The 19507-nt window shown below is 36.6% G+C and overlaps 1 protein-coding gene across 4 annotated transcripts in view; it reads right to left on the bottom strand.

The window, feature by feature from the left end:
• CAMKMT (calmodulin-lysine N-methyltransferase) overlaps positions 1-19507 on the bottom strand; it is a 198925-nt gene that overhangs the window by 178762 nt on the left and 656 nt on the right. For all 4 annotated transcript variants that reach the window (XR_001465680.4, XM_040697080.2, NM_001277589.2 and 1 more), the window contains exons 2-3: positions 16083-16249; positions 7520-7584 (exon numbers count right to left, since the gene is read on the bottom strand). Coding sequence is in view for 3 of the 4 variants with exons in the window: in XM_040697080.2 (XP_040553014.1) it covers positions 7520-7584; positions 16083-16249 (232 nt within the window). In the remaining variant the exon portion in view is untranslated. The remainder of the gene's footprint in view (positions 1-7519; positions 7585-16082; positions 16250-19507) is intronic.

Here is a 19507-nt window from a genome sequence, read left to right as displayed (position 1 = left end):
TAGTCTTGTTTGAATGCAATCCTGTGAACTCATGCTGAATTAAGTTGAAAGGTTTTAAAAATTTTGTGTTGAAATAAGACACTTATTTCATGCATTGGAATATGATTTTAAGTGAAGAGCAGTGCAACTTTTTAAAAGTTATTTTAGAAGTACTTGAAATCAAAATTAGGGGCAAGATCTTTATATTGCCTCAGCTATATATATGGAGAGAATGAAGACCAGGGACTGTCCTTGCTACTGCTACGTGACAGCCACAAATAAGCTTACATCAAAATACAGAGAAATATCCAATCTGATTTGTAAGGAAGATACATCAGTAACCTTGTGTGGTAATAAACAGAATTTATCTGCCCAAGGAGGTACTCCAAGCACAACATTTCTGAACAGCTACACTAAAAGCATGCCTAAAACATGACAAATAAAAGGAACAGTAGACAAAAAGAATATTGTGAGAAATACTTAAACATCCTACTGCAGGTCAAGCCCCATGAAACTAATATGCAACTATTTAATATTTAAATGTGAAATATCTTTAAGAGAAAACTCTACAATACTTTAGAAGAGTAAACTTAATTAACAACACTGTACATTTAAAAAGATGGTTATGATTGTTACCCTACCTTATCTCAACTAAAGAATGTGATTAAGGTGTCATTAAAAAAAGCAAAAATATGAAATCAAAACAGTTTATACATTTCTCCCTCTACCACTCTAATCTTAAAGATGTTACAACCTATCTCCAAATTCTTTTGATTCATTTAAACTGTAAGATCCAACTTGTCATGATAATTCATTTAGCATACAAGGAATACTTTCAAAATGCTTCAGATTACAGAAGGTCAACATTAGTGAGTGAAGGCAGACTATGCCAACAGTTCATATCAAGACTAAGACAACAGATCTGATGCAGAATCCCATCTAGCCCCCAAGCAGGGCACCAAGGCAGGAAAACATTGCTTTGCAATACAAAAAAGCAACTGAAGTTACCCTAATACATCCATATATTTTTTATCAAAAGGCTATCATTGGAATAGCCTGAACAGGTGAACAAGTTACTATGACAGCTTCAAACTGACCAAAGAAGAAACAGTACTGAGAAGGGCTCAGCAGGGCTGCTTCTCCTCCTGCTTTGCTAAGCTGATGCCATCTTTATAAGCACTGGTATAGTGTGTGGTTATTTTGGAACATGCAGCAGCAGAAAATAGTTCAAAGAAAACAGATCCCCAGTGGCAGTTCTTCAAGTTTGTGAGAAGAATAATCAGATTTCAATGAGTTGGGAAAAGAAGAGAATTGCAGGACTGTACTTAAAACACACATATCACTGACATTCCAAAAGAGAACAGTTTTATAAAAATAATTCTAGCAGCAAGAGTAATTTAAAAGTTACCTGCTTCTCCCCATACATTTATTTTCTGCAGCATTCCATAAGCTTTATGCCAGTTACATCAATGTGGCTGCTTGGGATGATGCTGTAACCTGAACCAGTGAAGTAAACTGGATAGGGTATGGGGGAGGAAACAGCTGTTTTTTTCTTAACCTTGATCATGATATGTTTTATTTAAAGTGAAGCTGCGTAGTGAATAGCAAATTGCAGCTATCGTATGATAGTTCATTCAAAATGATGTTTCATTGCTATCCAAGCCTTCTTCCACTCTATTTATTTTTAGTTGAAGAATTTTTCAAGAGGGTGTAAGATTGTGACATGGTAAACAATACAAAACTGCCACACAGAATGAGAGAATACTCAGAAGACAAAGAGTAGCAGATTGTTAAGGTGAGAGAGGTAGGAGGCCTAAGTCAGTATGTTTTTCACAACAGAAAACAAGAAGTCTCCTCTAAACAAAGGAAATTTACACAGCAACACCTGAAAAAAAATGTATTCTCTTGTTAAGCCTAAGAAATGCTACATGAAACACAGGAGAAACTCTATTATAAAGGATGCCACTCTGTGCTGTTACACAGGTAACTTGATGGCCTCTATCCTCCCCAAGCATGGTAACACAGTAGCTGCCACAACCTCTCCATAGAGGAGCACAGGTAACTTTGAGTCACTCTGTGAGAGCGATAAAGACACAGGTAGGTCTCCAAAAACATTCTCATATACTACTACTGGGAAGATAATATAGCCTCTACTTACAGTTATTTGTGAGGAAGGAACACAGAAGGAAAGAATTGTTTAAAAGCAGATTTTTTACTTAAATCCAAGCTATACAAATTACAGTATTTTTAAATTAGCATTTTTAAAATGAATACAATAGAAAAGTGGACCACAAAATTCATTTTCTTCAATCTTGAGACTTTTTTTTACAAAGAGTGGATTGAAAATTAAAAAAGGCCTCTTGTCATTTTCTAGCTTCCTAATTATTTTCTTGTAAAATAAAATATGAAGGAACAAAAGTATTCTTCAATTTAGCTAGCTCACTTATGGAGAAAAAAAACTCACATTTAAAAAGCCAAGTTCTTTTAACATAAAACACTTCTTTGAAACCAAATAACTAAACACAGAACTAGTACAAACACAAACAGTTCAGAAGATGGTGAGGTGTTTTGAAATAAAAGCTGTATCCAGATACTTTTTACACCAAGCTGTAACATCTTCCAGAAAAAAAAAAATAACCTCAAAATAAGAAAAAATGAATATTTATATTTTTTTTCTGGATTTCAAATTGTCTACCTCTCTTTCCTGCATGAACAGAAGCAACAGAATTTAAAACTATTAACTCTCCATCCACCCAAAATTGAAAGCTCAAGTGTATCTTGGATCTATTTGACCGCAGAACCAGCAACTTTGCAGTAAGTCTCTGGAAAGCTCTGTAACTGTAGCACCCTCTGCTGCTTTTTTAGTTCTAAAACATGTAATTGTACAGTCCACTAAGTAGAAAACAAAATGAGTATGCACTGAACATGTTTCTTGCAAATGGTTATACTGTCAACCAACATTGTTTAGTTTACAAGAAAATGTTTCACTATTCCATATAGCATATTTGTTATTTATACTACATGAGCACTAGAGTATCTTGTTCCTCTTTCTGTGTTAACATTCTGTAAAGCAGAATTTTAAGAAAGCAGTGAAATAAAGTGTGTTTTGGGAAATCTATCAGATTAAAATGTGCTTTGGGATTTTAATCCACTGCTTAAAATTCTGCCTTACAGACATTCCACCTTGCTTAGACTTGTGGCAATTAGTAAAGAAAATAGTATTTTGGCCCTTGATCATTTAATTGAAATTAATGCATAATTTGAAGGGATACGATTAAACAATATACATAATTTGAAGGGAAATAATTACGCAAACTCTTCAGTCACAACAGCTTTCTCCTGTTAGTAAAATAGTCAGTAGAAGGAGATCATTCATGTAAGTTCATTCTTGCTGAATTGCGCCTGGTGTTTGGGCAGTCTTTTGCAGAAGAGATTTTCCCCTGAAAGGAAGAGCATAGCACGTGGCTCCCAGAGGCAGCTCGATGTTGCCCCACAGCGCCACCACTCAGCCTTCTGCCTGGGATCCATCAGTTCTTTTAAAAGGAGTGCCTTATGACTAGAGATCACAGGATGTACCACCTTTCAACAGATGGCATGCCCGTGTCTAAAAAGAACACACCAATCCTTTACTCCATCCCAGCCTTTTTTTCCCCCCGCTTCCTGTTTATGCACAGAATTAGAGCTGAAATGAAGTGTATTTAGCATTGCATCCTATTTGCGTGGAGAAGCTGTTTAGTTTTCACATACAAACTGATCTCTCACAGCAGACAAACATAATAAATACCCGAAACAAATTTAAGATTTTTTTTTCTGGAAAAGTAATTAGCAGTGTCAATTTTCACTCATGACAATGATCCTACAATGAAAATGCATGTTTAGTAATGCTTCTTAAAAAAAAAAAAAAAAGAGAGAGAATGTGAATACCAAATCCAAACAAGACTTTGTGCAGAGGCAATTCTGGCATTAACACTTGGTAGACCAGCAATATGCCATTTACAGCTACTTGGCTCCATCTTTTCCCTGAAGTCTTACTGGTGTAAGGCAGCACTTTTGGAAGCAGTCACAAGTATTCCTCAAAAGCTGCTTTGTGAAATTTTATATAATGCTGCCAGCTAGTGGCACATCTTGTACTGAGTTTGTGTGTACTGGGAGTGTGGAGAAGAAAATGGTGTTAACTAGAATCTGCTCTACCACTCTTGTCTTGACAGAATATGGTGATGTGGCCATGAGCAGAAAGATCGAAGTGAAACAAAAAGACCAAAGAAATGCTCCCCCAAAAAGTTTTTCTTTTTAAATACAACATACTTCAAAATATTACAAGAAACACCAAAGAAAACAAACGTTATTTGAAATAAGTGATTGATTCAAATGATGTAATATGCATAATATTTTAGTTTTTACAACATCTTATCTGCTTAAGAGACAATTATTTCATGTTCTGATAGTCTGTAGAAAAATATTAACCTTCCTGAGTCAGCATGGTAGTCAAAACAAACCTGCAGAACACTAAAATAATTATTTTCTGATTATTTCAGCCCAAGTCATTTAAGTGAAGTTTAGTGCCCAGTAAATAAATTATGACTATGCAGCACATCCGAAAAAGAACATTAAAATCTATAATTATTTATAGATTTATTTATATCATCATGGAGCACAATACTGTTGATGGGACTGTTCAGTAATGGATAGCTCTATTAATAATGAGTATTAGAAGAAATAATACTGTTAAATGCTAAAAAAATATTTGAGAAATCATCTTTAGGGCAGACTATCACCTAATAATATTGTTATTGTTGTAAATAACATCATATCACTTGTTTAAAAAAAGTCCCAGCTTTCAAAATATAAGAACTGTAGTTACTCTTAGGTGTAAAAGGAGGCAGGATTATCATCTTCCATTTCCACAGTGGGTTGTCACTAAAAGAGCCAAGAAATACACAGGAGCCAAAGAAAAAGCTATTTCAGATCAAAGGATGATGTGAATGTATATATTCAATCAGGTATGATCTAAATAGAGCAGCTCAGTAGCACATGCTTGGGGAAACTTTACTATGGTGATGCAATACATAGCAGTTCTGCCTTGAACACTAGGCACATTTACTCCCTAAAGACAGTAGCAAGAAAATATGATTATTACTTCTATACTTCAGTGCAGACTTCCCTTACCCAAGGAGAGCTTATAAACAGAGGACAGAGACTAACTTTTTACATGGTCTGACAATGATAGATGGGAGAATAGCTTTAACCTAAGAGTGGATTCAGATTCAGGTTAGATATTAGGCAGAAGTTATTTACTCAGAGCATGACAAGGCTCTGAGGTTGCCCAGAGAAGGTGTGGATGCCCACACCTGAAGGCACTCAAGGACAGGTTGGATGGAGCCCCAGGCAGCAACTCTGCCCACAGCAGGGGATTGAAATTAGGTAAGCTTTAAAGGTCCCTTCCAACCCAAGCCATACTGGTATTGTACTCCAAGCCAGTACTGTAATGCTGCCTGAAAAATAACTAATTTACCTTGATACAGTGTAATCTAGAGTGTTTAGTAAAATGGTCATAAGTATGCACATCAATAGAGAGAGAAAGACATTTAAAAAACAAGGAAGCAGTGAATCTGAAAACTACTTAGCAAACACTGTATAATGGCACAGCATGAACCTTCAAAGCAATACTGAAGCCAAAGCAACAAATGTGAATCTTCGCATATACAGAGAAACAATAAGAACTACAAAAGCCGTATTACTTCTAAGTTAGCACTGACACTGTGCCTATTAGAGTAGTAAGTCTTGTTCTGCTATCTGTAATCAGTAAGAAAGTGGCTGAAATGCTGAAAAGGTTAATAGAAGAGTCAACAGCACATTTAACAATAAAAAAGCATATAAAACTTTAGAAGAGTAATTAATTTGTGTTAGCAAGGAAATTTGTATAGATCAATCACAATCTAAGTGCTTACACAAAGAACAAAGATAAAGCATGTAACAATACTTAAAGTACAGTGTCTTGTTCCTCTTCTTCCCCCTACTGAGTAAAATTTATGGGTAAAACAAGTAAATAATTATAAAAGTTCCTCTAGCTCCCTATTTGAATAATCTACAACATCAAATCTCTTTAAATGCCTCCTGTTATGTAACCAAAGCATTTTCTGCCAGATCCTAGAAGTCTTAGATCTAAATATTTTCATTATCTATTTCATGATGCCTACATCTCTACCTGATGTCAGCAGTAATTACAAATGTGATCCCCCCCCCCCCCCTTACTCATTTGGATATTTATATAGTCCTTAGATACAATTTTAATTCTGAAATCATAAAAAAATTCAAATATTTAGACAGGCCCACACCAGCATTCTCAATATTAAGAGCCAAATGAAAATTGAAATTTCAAAAGGAGAGCTGATGGTTTCTGATTTTTTTCTTTTGAAAACAAAAGTTTATTTTACTAAATTGATATATATATATATATTTTTTTCCTAATGAAAAGCCCCTGTTTATTGAAACAGCTCTGGAATACAAAGACTGGAGTTTTGAGATGAAATAAAACCTACTCTGATATATGATTATCTTATAGCTTTGACAATGAAGAAAAGATTCGTGCACATTCACTGAATATTTCACAAAGTTACAGAGGCTCCCTAGCTCTATTCTTTAAGTTTCCTTCTTCGAAAGCAACCAACCCCTCCTGAGAAATAAGGCAAAAAGCCGTATCAAAAAAGAAATATATATATCTGTAAGCGTAAATTATGTAATGGTAAATTATATAATGGTAATTACTACATTAAAAATACGTATAATTATTTTTATTTGGCTTCTTATGGTCTGCTAAAATTTTATAATTGAAGTCCATTAACAGCATATAACATTTTGTTAATAAGTATACAGAAGCAGAGCCAGATTGGGTCAGACACTGAAGGTCCACTTAATGCTCATCTTGTCTAAGATTAACGTGGCCAGCAACTCATGCTTAGACAAGAGTTCAAGACCAGGACAAAAATATCATCCTACTGCCCCATTAAGCGTTCTACCATCTAGCAATTCCTGAATCATAACTGATACTTTAATATTTAATAGCTACAGTGAATTTTTCTTCCATATAATTTTTATCCTCTGGCTTTAGAACCCATGAAATAGTTATACAAGCCAAAACATTCTGTGGGGAGGAATTTCACCACTTGACTGAGTGCTTTCTTTTGTTTTCCTCTGGTGAAAGCTTGCCTTCTACAGGACAGAAGTATCATTATGTTTCCCCTGCTTTTACACTGTTGCTCAGCTGTTGAGAGACTGCCACCAGCCAAGACAAATCAACCAAAGTCATTTTTTGTCCAACCTAGTTCAGTTTGTCTGACGCAGAACAGAAGGGAACCTGCAGCAAGACAATTCAAGGATGTATACACACAAACAACTGTGCTACATAAACCATCGCAACATAAAGTGCTACAGTAGGTAGATCAGTATATCTGATCACAGCAATGGGTTTTTCTTCAGGTAAATGAAATGCAATTTCAGTTCTATCAACATAGTACTGTATCTAAATAAGCAAAGGACTTACAGACATTTCCTGTGTTGTCAAAGCTTGTAAGAACATCTTTAACATTTAAGAGTCCATTGTGCAATCTAGAAGAAAACAAAGAGCAGATTTACCAACATACAAACAACAACAACAACCCACTTCCCTCTTCAGAAAAGAGGTTCATTGCACATGGTGTCCATTTCCACAGATTCTACTGTACCAATCAGAGGCAAAACTGGGAGACAGTCAGCAGTCTTTAAAGATCTACCACTGAAATTCATGAATCAGGAAAACATTCCTCAGAATCTAACATTTTTTTTTCCTCCCCCCAGAAAAGAATAAGTTAAGTTTTGACTTAGCTGTGGAAACCATATAGGAAAAACTTTGACAGAGCAATTTCTTTGAAGAGGAAAAACAAAAGTATTTTAAACAACAGCAGTAAAAACATCCCTATTTTCTCACAAAAAAAAAAAAGAACATTTAATTAACATCAACAGTTAAACTGATTCTGTTCAGTGAACTGCATTCTCTTTGGTTTTATACTTGTATAATTCAAGTGAAATAAACATTCAAAACCAGGGATAATTAACTAAATTTCACATAAGCTTCAAATTTTAGAGCACAGGGAAGAAATCACTGACAACTTGCAGAAGGAAACCACATCAAGTTTGAGCACGAATTTGCTTAAGAATCTTCCTGTACATGTTACAGATGTTGAGCTAACTACACTCACAAAACAAGAACCATACATGTATATGTATATTTATTAACTACTCCAAGCTAATTTAGGCCCAAAAGAAAAAAATAAACTAGGAAATCTTGCACTCTAAAGTAATTAGATCACACAGTTCTTTCACAAATGCATAAAAATCCTAAAAATAATTCAGCAAAGTAGCAAAATGCAAAAACACAGTCTTTTAATGTTTCCAATACAGCTTCCAGGGCTGTTTGTGATCATACTAATTTTGAACAACGAATAGAATAAAAGCTTCAGCATTTACAAAATTAATGCCCATTCCCTCAACTTATTCTTTTTCCTGATGGAAGATAGTTGCAAAAATGGGGGGGGGGGGGGGGGGGGGGGGGGGGGGGGGGGGGGGGGGGGGAAGGGGGGGAAATCTTTTCACAGATAGGAAAACGTGTATTTTCAGTTCCAAAAAAAAAAATTATCTGTAGCATAAAATTTGTAGTTAAACATTAATTTTTGAGAAGTACCACACACTACTAACCAGGCTACTACCGAACCAGACTAATTCTTAAGGAAGAAAGGGATAACAGAAACTGAAATAAGGCCATAAATAGGGCTGAGAAAAATACATCCTTCAACTGAACATCAAAGCTTTCTTTCTAGCTACATAAAAAAACAAAACAGAAATTTCTTGGTTGCAATTGAGGGTGGAAGCCTGCAAGGATTTTGGTGGATCTCCTGCACTAAGAATTTACTTTCTCTTTGACACCAAACTTGTCAGTCAGACTGGTCAACTGATCCAGAGTTACTCCAAAGGAAGCTACAAAAAAACGACCAGGATTGGTAGTTCCCCTGACTCCTTAGCATCCTAGCTGCATAACCACGTGTATTTGTGACAAACTCAGGGTCTCCCAAATGGTTGTGAATGTCTTTTCTCTGAACTCTTGTAAGACTACGGGGAAAAGAAAATGCAGAGATGGCAAAAACAAAACAAGAAAACTTTTATCTTTGTTCGCATGTAGTTTAGTCCTGGAACAAGAAATTGTTTTTTTCTGATTTCTGTGCATTCATAGTCCATAAATAAAGGAGATCTATCATAAAAATCTCCATGTTAAGCAACCAGAGAAAAGGATGAACAATTTAGCACTCTAGTACCAGTATTTTAACAGAATACTATGAAGAGAGAAAAATGGAAGTGGAATGTCCTTGGCTAGAAAACAATACAGTTTATATCTTCAGGGTCAACAGGTAGACAAAAAGCAAAAATGGAAAACTGATACAATAAGAGCACTGTCCTTAAGCTACCACCAAACCAAATTTCAGACTGTTTCCAAAATAATGATTTTTAACTGGAGATGAGATTATATCTGCTTTATGAGTAAGGTAAGATTCCATGATGGATGTCTGCCCCACTTCTATTGTTTCCAAGGTTGCCCTGAAATTCTGAAGATAGTTTATTGAAAATAAGTTATAATTAAAAAAATAAAAATCAAGAAATGAGTTTTATCTATGTTTCATTTGCAACTACTTTTATACACTTAGCTTTAGTTAAGGATCAGTTCTTCCTCTGATTACAGTTTACTTCTCCATGATTAAAATCAATATACACCCAAATTTCAAACATATTCTAGCATTTCATACTTGATAGCCAAAAGATTGTGGCATCCAAGTAAAAACACAACAAATCCCTAAATTTTGCTGTCTTAGTGAGTTGTGGCATTTTGCACTGAATACCGAGTCTCTCTCTCTCTCTCATTCGCTGCCTGGGTATCTTTTTCTTGCTTTTACAAACACCATTCATGGCAAGCACATATGTGACCCATAATTAAATGATGAGAAAGATGCAGCTTTGCAATAAAGGACATCCTCCTCCTCCGTTCCAGTTCACACTCATCCTGAAACTGGTTAGGACTTAACATCTGCTTACTTTAGTCTGATCAGCTCGTGAAACCTTCACTGAACAAAAGCAAAGAGCAAGCTCGACCACCTAGAGTATGGAGTAGCCATTATCTCAGGAGTTGCCTAGATAACAAAGCCACTCTCACTTATTCTGGAAATGACATCTCAGGTTTTACAGCTATTACCATTACGGACTACCGTAAGGCTACTCCAAGTCAGTAACAAGTCCATCACAAATGGGACTTGTAGCCTAAAGTCCCATTTATCTGTCAACACATATTCCATAAACCTGAAGTCTGCCATCAATATCACACTACTCAATGCCATCCCTAAAAAAATACTATTTCTAACTTGAGATCCACAGCTCTACGCTGTTCTACCCCAGTATTTCTATGTGTTGCTCCTTCCCTGCCTCACTCCATCAGCAGATCTTCCATTAGCTAGCTCAGAGGAAAAAAAAAAAAAAAAAAAGTGATGCAATACACTTCACACCCTGTTTCTATAAATGCCTTTTATATTAGCAGCTTTCAACAGTATGTTGAAGAAGTGCCCATGAAGCGTTTGTAAAAATCAAGTGCACTGTATGCAAGTCTAGAAAAGAAGTCACAGGAGTTTGTAGTTAAATCCCAACCCCAAAACTCCCATGAATTTTCACAGGCATCCCAAATACAGAAGAACATTAGTATCAAGTATATAAGTGCTGGAATACGCAAGGAATGTTGCCCAGTGCAAGCAAAAATAGTTCAAAGCTATGATTGCTGAGATCAACATAGAAAGTACTTTATACAAGCATTAGTAAGCAACATGGACAAAGGACTTCAGCTCAGCATGGTTAATCTGATCTATGGTGTTCTTATTACAAGTCTTCACTGTACAGCATGCAAAAAGTTTCTATGGCTGAGGCAATACATTACAGAGAGCAACCTGAAGAACAATAAACTAATTTAATGTTTCTCCTGATACAAAACAAAGCTCCTTACTTTCAACTATGAACAAATAAACTCTGGATGTATAAAGTCATATAGGGAAAGGGACGTAAGTATTAAAATATATTCATATTTCTTCCTCTTCAGTTCAGGAAGAGTTGTAGGCAGTACAGTGAAGATAATCATTCAGTAGCTCCTGTACTAAGGCATGCTTTCTATCAAACATTATGAAACTAAACTAAGTTCCATTTCTTGCTTTATATTACTCATCATCAGAATGAGGAAAGCAATACCATAATTAAACAAAAATGACAAAAACTAAGGTAGGCTATATATGTATATAATGCTTTTTACATAGGAGAAACAACACATCGCCATGTATTATTAACCTAGATCCAAAATAAAGCTACAACATTTGAGGAAAATGCAAAACAGGATAAGAGTAAGATATCTGCTGCTAAAGGGATTTCAAAACAAAGACCGCAGAGTCTCACCATCAATTACCCCAGCAGTCCAGTGAGAATTTCAGAATTATCTAAAAACTTTGTTATCTGATTAGATGCTTTTTCAGGGACAGAATATAGAAAAACCAAGACAAACTTTTCTTTCACTTCAGTTTAAGATCTCAGCTTAATACACTAAGAAATCAAAACAACAGCAAATTCTTTTCAGAGATACACAACTGCTGGACAATATAATGCAACCATTTTAGTTCAGTGCTGCCAAATCACTTTTTAGCTTTTCCATCAATTCCTTCCTCCTCAGCCCAAGTGTTTATGCTTCTAAACTCATACATTGTCTCTTAGCATGCAGTAATTTGAATAAGCAGGACAGTTATATCCGCACAAACTGTCCACAATAGGCAGGCAACATTCCTTCAGGTCTGCTTTTATTCACTTTATGTCTAGCCCCCTCCCCCACCCCCCAAAAAATAAAAATCCCCTAACCATTAGAACTTCAAAATGTTATTAGCAGAAATACCCTACAAGAATATCCAATGGAATTCAATCCTAAGCCATCTTCTACCATATCACTTGCCATGAACAAGCAACATACCTCTCATTTCTAAACCAATGGTCTAGAATCTCATAATTTCTTCCATATTTTTGGAATACTCAGAATAAAGGCACAACACTTTGCAAAGAACACTTTACACTATTTACAAAGATTTAAACCTACCCATAAGGTGCTGGCATTCTTTTGAGTTCAGAATTTCAGTATTTGAAACACCAAATTACTGATCAGTGGAAGATACTTCACCACAAAAATAACTTGTTTTTACCTCTAACTGCTTAAAATGAGCCTACAGTTCTAAACTAAATCTATATCCTGAAAATGTAATGACATTGATGACTCATTTTTGAGCTCCAATTAAAACACAACACAATTTTCATGTCTAAAAGACAGACAGCATTGCCACAGGGAGATACTACATCATCATCATGATCTATAATGACTTCCAGAGGGCCCTTCTAACCTCTACAGTTCTGTGATTCTGTGTAACTCCATGTACGTAGCCACCCAACGCATATAATTAAGACAAGGATGTAGTGTGTAGATGCATCAAAGTCATTACCAATCCAAACAAGTCTCACCAAATCAGCAGAGGTTTTGAATCACAGGACAGGAAATTTTTTTTAGTAGTGAAAAGTAGCGTCAAAATGAAAAGTACTCATCAGATAGTCCTTTCATACCCCAAAATTATTGTGAAGCATTTTAGTACTAAGAACACCTAAACCCCAAAGAAATCACTTTCTACCAGGTACTGTAAACCTACATTTCATTAAGCTTACTAGAGATCATTGTTTAAATAGACAGGTCGTACTTCCTATTTAAAAAAAGTGATTATAAAATGAATGACTGACAGAAAAGCATTGCATAGGCTCTTCCCCAAATGCGAACCCAGTCTGAATTTAGCTAGAAAAATGGTAGTTAATAAAAACAAGTCGTTCTGAGAAATTCAGAAAATCATGCACACAACTGGTAGCTCCTATTGAAGCTTTATTTGCCTAACACACTGGTCCCTGGGTCCCTGCAGAACAGTAATTCCAGCTAGGTCATAGCATATCTGAATACACAATTTGATCTGTTTTGATAGCCCTTGAACTGATATAGGTTGACCTTTAGACTTTTTTTGCCAAAAGCCACTATCAACCTTATGAACTTTCTGAAGTATCTAGTCTTGTCAAGGTATCAGTTGACAACACTTCTAACATACAACGTAAGCAATGAGCTATCCCAAGAAGATGTTAATACATAAGGAAAACATATATAGATGAAAACTCAAAAGCACTTTTGTAATGATTTTAGAGAGGTCATAACTCTTCTTGTCAGAAAAAGATGTTGCTATGAAAAGGCTCTCCTACTAGAGCACATAGTTCTAGTTTACCTGGAAGATGTTCTTATTGTTAATAATATGTTAATAACGTGTTTCTTGATCTGGTCCAAACTGTTTCTATTAATGAAAACGATAACATTTTGCCAACAGGAGGGGAAAAAAGTAGACTTAAGACATGCTCAGTTCTCAAAAATTCAAGAAAGCAAACTCCAAGATTTATCTTCTAGACACACAAGTTTCAGCTAGGAGAACTGTTAATGTGCTAAGCACGTTGAACTGTTAAGTTTACCACCTTAAAATACTGCTTCTGCAAAAATAGGAAAGAAACTTTGACACAGACACAATAAACTGAATCTTGGTGCAGCTATTTATACTTTGACAAAACACACAGCGAAGATTTCTGCTTTCTTCCTTCATCAACCTTTGGTATTTTGAAATAGTAAGTATATGCTGTCCATTGATATCGGTTCAGTAAATAAGTGTAAGAGTACATAATTTCTGATCATTGTTCTTAAATGATCACCACAATTACCATTTACAGCAATCATCAAGTATCCTCTAAAAAAAAAAAGGGGGGGGGGGGGGGGGAAGAAATCCCCACCAGGAAACAGTTCTCCTATCATTCTCAATACATGTTTTTTGAAACAAAATGTGAGCTTGCTCTGGCACAGAAAGTGTACATTTCTATTGGAAAAGCTCAGACAAACATAAAAGACAAAATAAAATGCCTGTGCTCAGTAACATAGAATACAGAGATTGACAATAATTAAGCCATGCATTAACAAACATGACCGTAATCTAATAATTTGAGTTGTGTCCCATTATCAATGAAGTTACCATTAGTCAAAAAAAAAAATACAAATAGAAAGATGACATGGTGCAACACAATGGAAAGCACAGCAATAACTACAAAGTGGCAAAGTCCTAAGCTCCAACAAGTGAGGACCTGTTCAAATGCAACAGCCGTGGGCATGTAAACAAAGAAAACAATCTGCTTACCTTCGGAAGGCCTCAGGTACACAGGGTTCTCCAGCAAGATACCCTCATCTCCACTGCCAACCCTTAAAAGAGATCTCTGATGGGTGGATCCTGGATCCACCCCTTCCGGCCACTCAGATGCATTGCATTCACCTGAACTCTTCTGGGTTGGCCCTGCCTCCCCATCAGGTGCTTAATTACTGCTTCAAGCTGTGACTTAGCACTTCCACTACGCATGAGAAGTGATGGAAACAGAAGTGCTCAAACACTATGTGACAACAAGATCAGCCTGACTTCTGCTTCCCTTTTGCAGTGCCAGCACAGCTGAACTATAACTTGTGTCATACGTTAAAATTCTTCTAAATAATCAAACAAGTAAGTGACGCCAAGTGCTGCAAATCACAGTAGTGAACTAAGGAGACTGAATGAAGAAGTAAAAGACAGTAGTCTAAAGGACTTGCTCAGCCTAAATTCTATCTAATGTTTCCTACTGTCAGTGTGTTTCTGAAGACATAGAACCAAGGAGCAGAGACACTACATAAAGAAATAAGGTAGACTGTGAGGATCTGGCAGAATCCCTAGCATTACTCAACAGCTCACTGGAAAAGTCCATGTGCAGAACCATCCATACTTCTATCACAGTTAGGCAGAATTTTCAAATTGAATATCCTCTTCTGAAAACCTTTAGTTTCAGTGAGCCCAAGCATGGAAAAAAAATGGAATGTTAAAGCTTTGTAAAGCCTTAAATAGTTTCATACGTGACTTCACACTTTGCTTCAGATTTCAGACAACCCGCATGCAGTTGCTTTGTTTGTTTTGAATATTTTTGTTTATAAGTTTGCAAAAATGTCAGAGTTAATGGTGGTCATCTGTTTTTGTTAGATCTTAGTTTCTAAGACTGACTCTTACTGACGGTTCTAGTTAAACAAGAAGTGTATTTCAAAACTTCCATGAGTCAGGCTCTCCAGACTTTGCATTTTGCACAGAATGCAAAGTCTGACATGCTCAGCAGGCTTAATTAGAAGCTGCAGAACAAGTATTGATTCAGGGATGCTTAAGTTAATGTTGTAGTGATACCTGTTGAGGCAAAACCAAGTTACAGGTATGCACAAAACTGCATGTGGAAAAGCAAGGAAAAAAACACAGTAATGAATGGACAGAGCTATAAACTTTTCTGTTTTGCTATTGAGAACTCAATAACAATTCCTTCAGAACGTATTGTTTTTCTTTTGTTCTATCTACTTTGATATAAAACCTGTTCTTTCATTAGAAATTAATCTTTTCTGTAGGAAGGGGAATTCTTATATTCTCTTGTTTTACCAGTTGGTTTCCCAATTATAATTGAGTTTCAGAAAAATCAAGAAGAAAATTCAAAAAAATATAGATGACTAACAAAAAGCCTTCAGAACTTTGTGAATTACTTCATGTCACCAAAATTTTGATTAAAATTACAAGTAAATTTGTTCAGTTTTTACCTCCTTTTTACATCATGAGAATGTCAAAACAGAAAGCCACTAGAAATACTAAACAAATTGTCTTTGTGTTCTGTTATAGGTATACATTTCAAGCTCAGGCACTTCACTGAGAGGTACTGAAAAGAAACTCAAAACAAACACCACCACCACAGACAACCTGCCTACTGTAATGAACAACTACAGATAGCATCTAACAATTTATTTGTAAACTATGTCCCATTTATACAGAACACTGCAAGAACGACAGTAAGTTTTATATTCTGTGCAAGACCTTAGGAAGTACTTAAATGATGATTACCTTATGGACACACTATACTCAGGATAAAAGATGCTTTTATACTGGACCCAGATCCCAGTTTCCTCTTCAGTATCCTGGCCATCTACTGAAAAGAGATTGAACGACGTGAATCTTCTCACAGACACTTGTTGGAGATGCACATCCTTCAAGTGCTTTTTCTTCAGAACCTTTGAAATGAAGGAAAAAAATAAACATTAAGAAAAAAACTTTCAAGAAAAGAACAAATAACAGGCTTCTTTAACTATAAGGCAAGAATGGAATCAACCATAACAGCTATGTTGCTAGCTAATAGCTATGAATAACTAGTCCAAGCACGTCAAGCCTGAGAAAAATATTCACGATAGGAGTCAAGAGAATGGATTGTGAATACATTATGTCTCAAGAACTGTAAGGCAAATGTATTGTATTCTCAAATAAAGTTGCTTTTTAAACTCTGTCTCCAGCAAACCGATGCCAGACTTGGTGAGGCAGATTGAGTTCTCTCCTGCTCTTGAATCACCACAACAGAAGTCTGACATACCAAGCAGGGCTCCCACCTGTCCCACTCACTGTCCCCATGGATGAAATGAGAAAGCACAGACATCTTCCATGGAATTCAAATGACAGCCCCAAAACATGATCCTCAGATGCCCTAGTGCTATGTTTTTGCCAGGTAAACCACTTACTAGCTCAGAAACCTGCTGCCACACTGTTGCACAGCTGCTGACAAATTTGCCCAAGTTGAGCAATTTGCTGCCTGTAACAGGGTCCAGAATTTGAGATACTACAACTACATATTCCTTATCATTGGCCAACCTTTGCATAAGCCTCAAATACATTGACAGCACCAAGTCCAGCACTATGAAACCAAAGAATTCAAAGCAACAGCGTAGACAGAGAACGTGGCCACTTACATTTTTTGTAATAGCTACAAGGATTACAGTGTTTGCTCAGGAAAGGGACAATGCAAGCCCACTGTCCTGCATAGCATGCTGCACTCAACCCCGTTTTCCAGGAGTGCATTACCAACTCCTCCATACAGGAAACCCTGTGCCCATCTTGTTCAAGCTGTACCACCATGACAAAGACAACTTGCATTTTCATGCCACACATAAAGGCTAATTCTTCAGGTCAGCGATGTGGAAGGAGAAGAAAGAAGTCCTGGGTGTAAGTTCTTTCTCTTAACAGTGGACAAAAAAATGTAAACAATCACCACAGCAGTTTTGAAATCAAGGTACATAAGCACCCAACAATGATGAAAAAATGGAGCAGAAAATAAACTCATCACTAGAGATGAATAGAGCTGCATGAGATAGCTCTATTGAGTAGGAGTACACTGCAATTTTCATGTTTTTGCCAACTAGAGCTAAATCTGAAGTCAAACAAGAAGCAGCTCTCCAGAAATGGAAGCTTTGCATACTGAATGCGTACAAGAAAATAACGGGTCAGTGATTTTTGCTGCACCCAACCTTTGTCGACCGTACTTTAACTGGAAATGCACTCAGATCCAGCAGCCTTACAATTTGGTGCCATGACCTATTATTTTGCAGAATACTTGGAAGTACTACATACAGGAGCAGAACAATTGTATTTGCTATGCTGTTAGTTTCTAATAGCAGGTCTGATGCATCAGGCTTATTGCTTTTGGATCTTTTTTTCATCAGCAGGACTCAGCATATGAAAGGCACAGGCATTCTTATCAAAATATTAAAAATGGCTGTGTGTTGTCCATGTTATTTCTTCTACTCGTGTTATACACAAGAAAAATACAAACACGAAGAAAATCACAAAAATATCAAAATGGGAGAACTGAATTAAAAGACAACCGGAATATAATATAATAGTAGCATGTCTAGAAATGAAACACCTTGACAACTAAAGAAAACCACCAAGACCTAATTTTTACAAAAGAATGTTGTTTGGGGGCTTTCTTAAAGCAAAAGCAAGGCATTACTAAAAGGAAAAAAAATCCAGCAGTGACATTTTTCTGTTTTTTGTTGTTGTTCTACAGAGATATCTTCTACCTACTCTGTAAAATGCATTCTCTAGGTTAGTAGAAAATCTAATGAGTCTTTGAGCACTCAAAAGAACATTTTTCTCTCAGCCTCAAACTAGGATCATGAGATCCAAGATTAGAAAATTATAACAGCAGGTCAACTCTTTTAAAAACCTAAATATAACTGAGAAAGCAGTGCACAAGGGAGGAATATGTTGCATTATTTATATTTTACTCGGCATTTTTACATTAGGATCAAAGTATTTTTTCTTAGTCAGCTCTTAAAAGCATCACGGTTTTTGTTACAATCTACAAAAATTGCCTGCTGTTATGCATAATCCACCACCAAAAAAAACCCCACAAAACTTGAATCTCCCAAATTTCCTGCATACTGCCAGTCTAAATGGACATCTCCCAGGGACCTATAAGACCAGCACCTGATACCAAAGCAAGCTCAAGGTTTCTCAGCAGAATGGACACATCTCCAGGCTTTTCCAATGTATGTGGGTTCCAGCTCAGCACTAGTCCTGAAGACAGTCTGTATCTGTACCAACATCCCCACTGCTGCAGGACAAGTCAGTCACTACAAAACTTAACTCAGGCAGGAATGAGCTCAAATACCACCTGCAAGCTTCAGACTCAAAAGAAATCAAACCCAATAACCCTGCAGATTTGTTCAAGTAGTCCACTGCTGCTCATTGTATTCTAAGAGCCTCTGGTCTGCTTGCTTGTTTTGAACCTATGTAGTCCAATGGACATATTGTACTTCCAAAAGGAAAAAAAAAATAAAAGCAAGAAAAAAAGCAAGAGCTACCTGCTAACAGGCTCCTGGACAACGCTCTCAGACATATGATCTGATTTTTGGGTGGTCCTCTGTGGAGACAGGAGTTGGACTTGATCCTTATCAGTCCTTTCCAATTGGGGGTACTCTATGATCTTACATGACATCCAGAGGAGGACCACAAAAATGATCCAAGGGATGGAAGGAACACCTCTCCAGTGAGGACAGGCTGAGAGAGCTGGGGCTGGTCAGCCTGGAGAAGAGAAGGCTCCTGGGAGACTCAAGAGTATCATTTCAGTATCTAAAGGAGGGCTGTAAGAAAGAAGGGGACAGACTCTTTGGCAGGGTCCCTTGTGATAGGACACAGGGAAACAGTTTCAAACTAAAAGAGGCGGGATTTAGTTTGGGTGTAAGGAAGAAGTTCTTTACTTCTTCCTTAGGCAAAAGTGAGGCAGTGAGGCACTGGAATGCCTTGACCCGAGAGGTGGTAGATATCCCTTCCCTGGAGACACTCAAGGTCAGGCTGGGGGGAGCTCTGAGCAACGTGATGTAGCTGTAGGTTGTCCCTGTTTATTGCAGGGGAGTAGGACTAGGTAGCCTTTAAGGATCCCTTCCAACACAAACGATTCAGTGATTCTGTGTCATAATCAAAACATGAAAAAGCAAAAC

This window comes from Gallus gallus, chromosome 3, assembly GCF_016699485.2.
Source record: "Gallus gallus isolate bGalGal1 chromosome 3, bGalGal1.mat.broiler.GRCg7b, whole genome shotgun sequence".
Lineage (NCBI taxonomy): Eukaryota > Metazoa > Chordata > Aves > Galliformes > Phasianidae > Gallus > Gallus gallus.
This window is presented reverse-complemented; position numbering and strand designations above follow the sequence as displayed.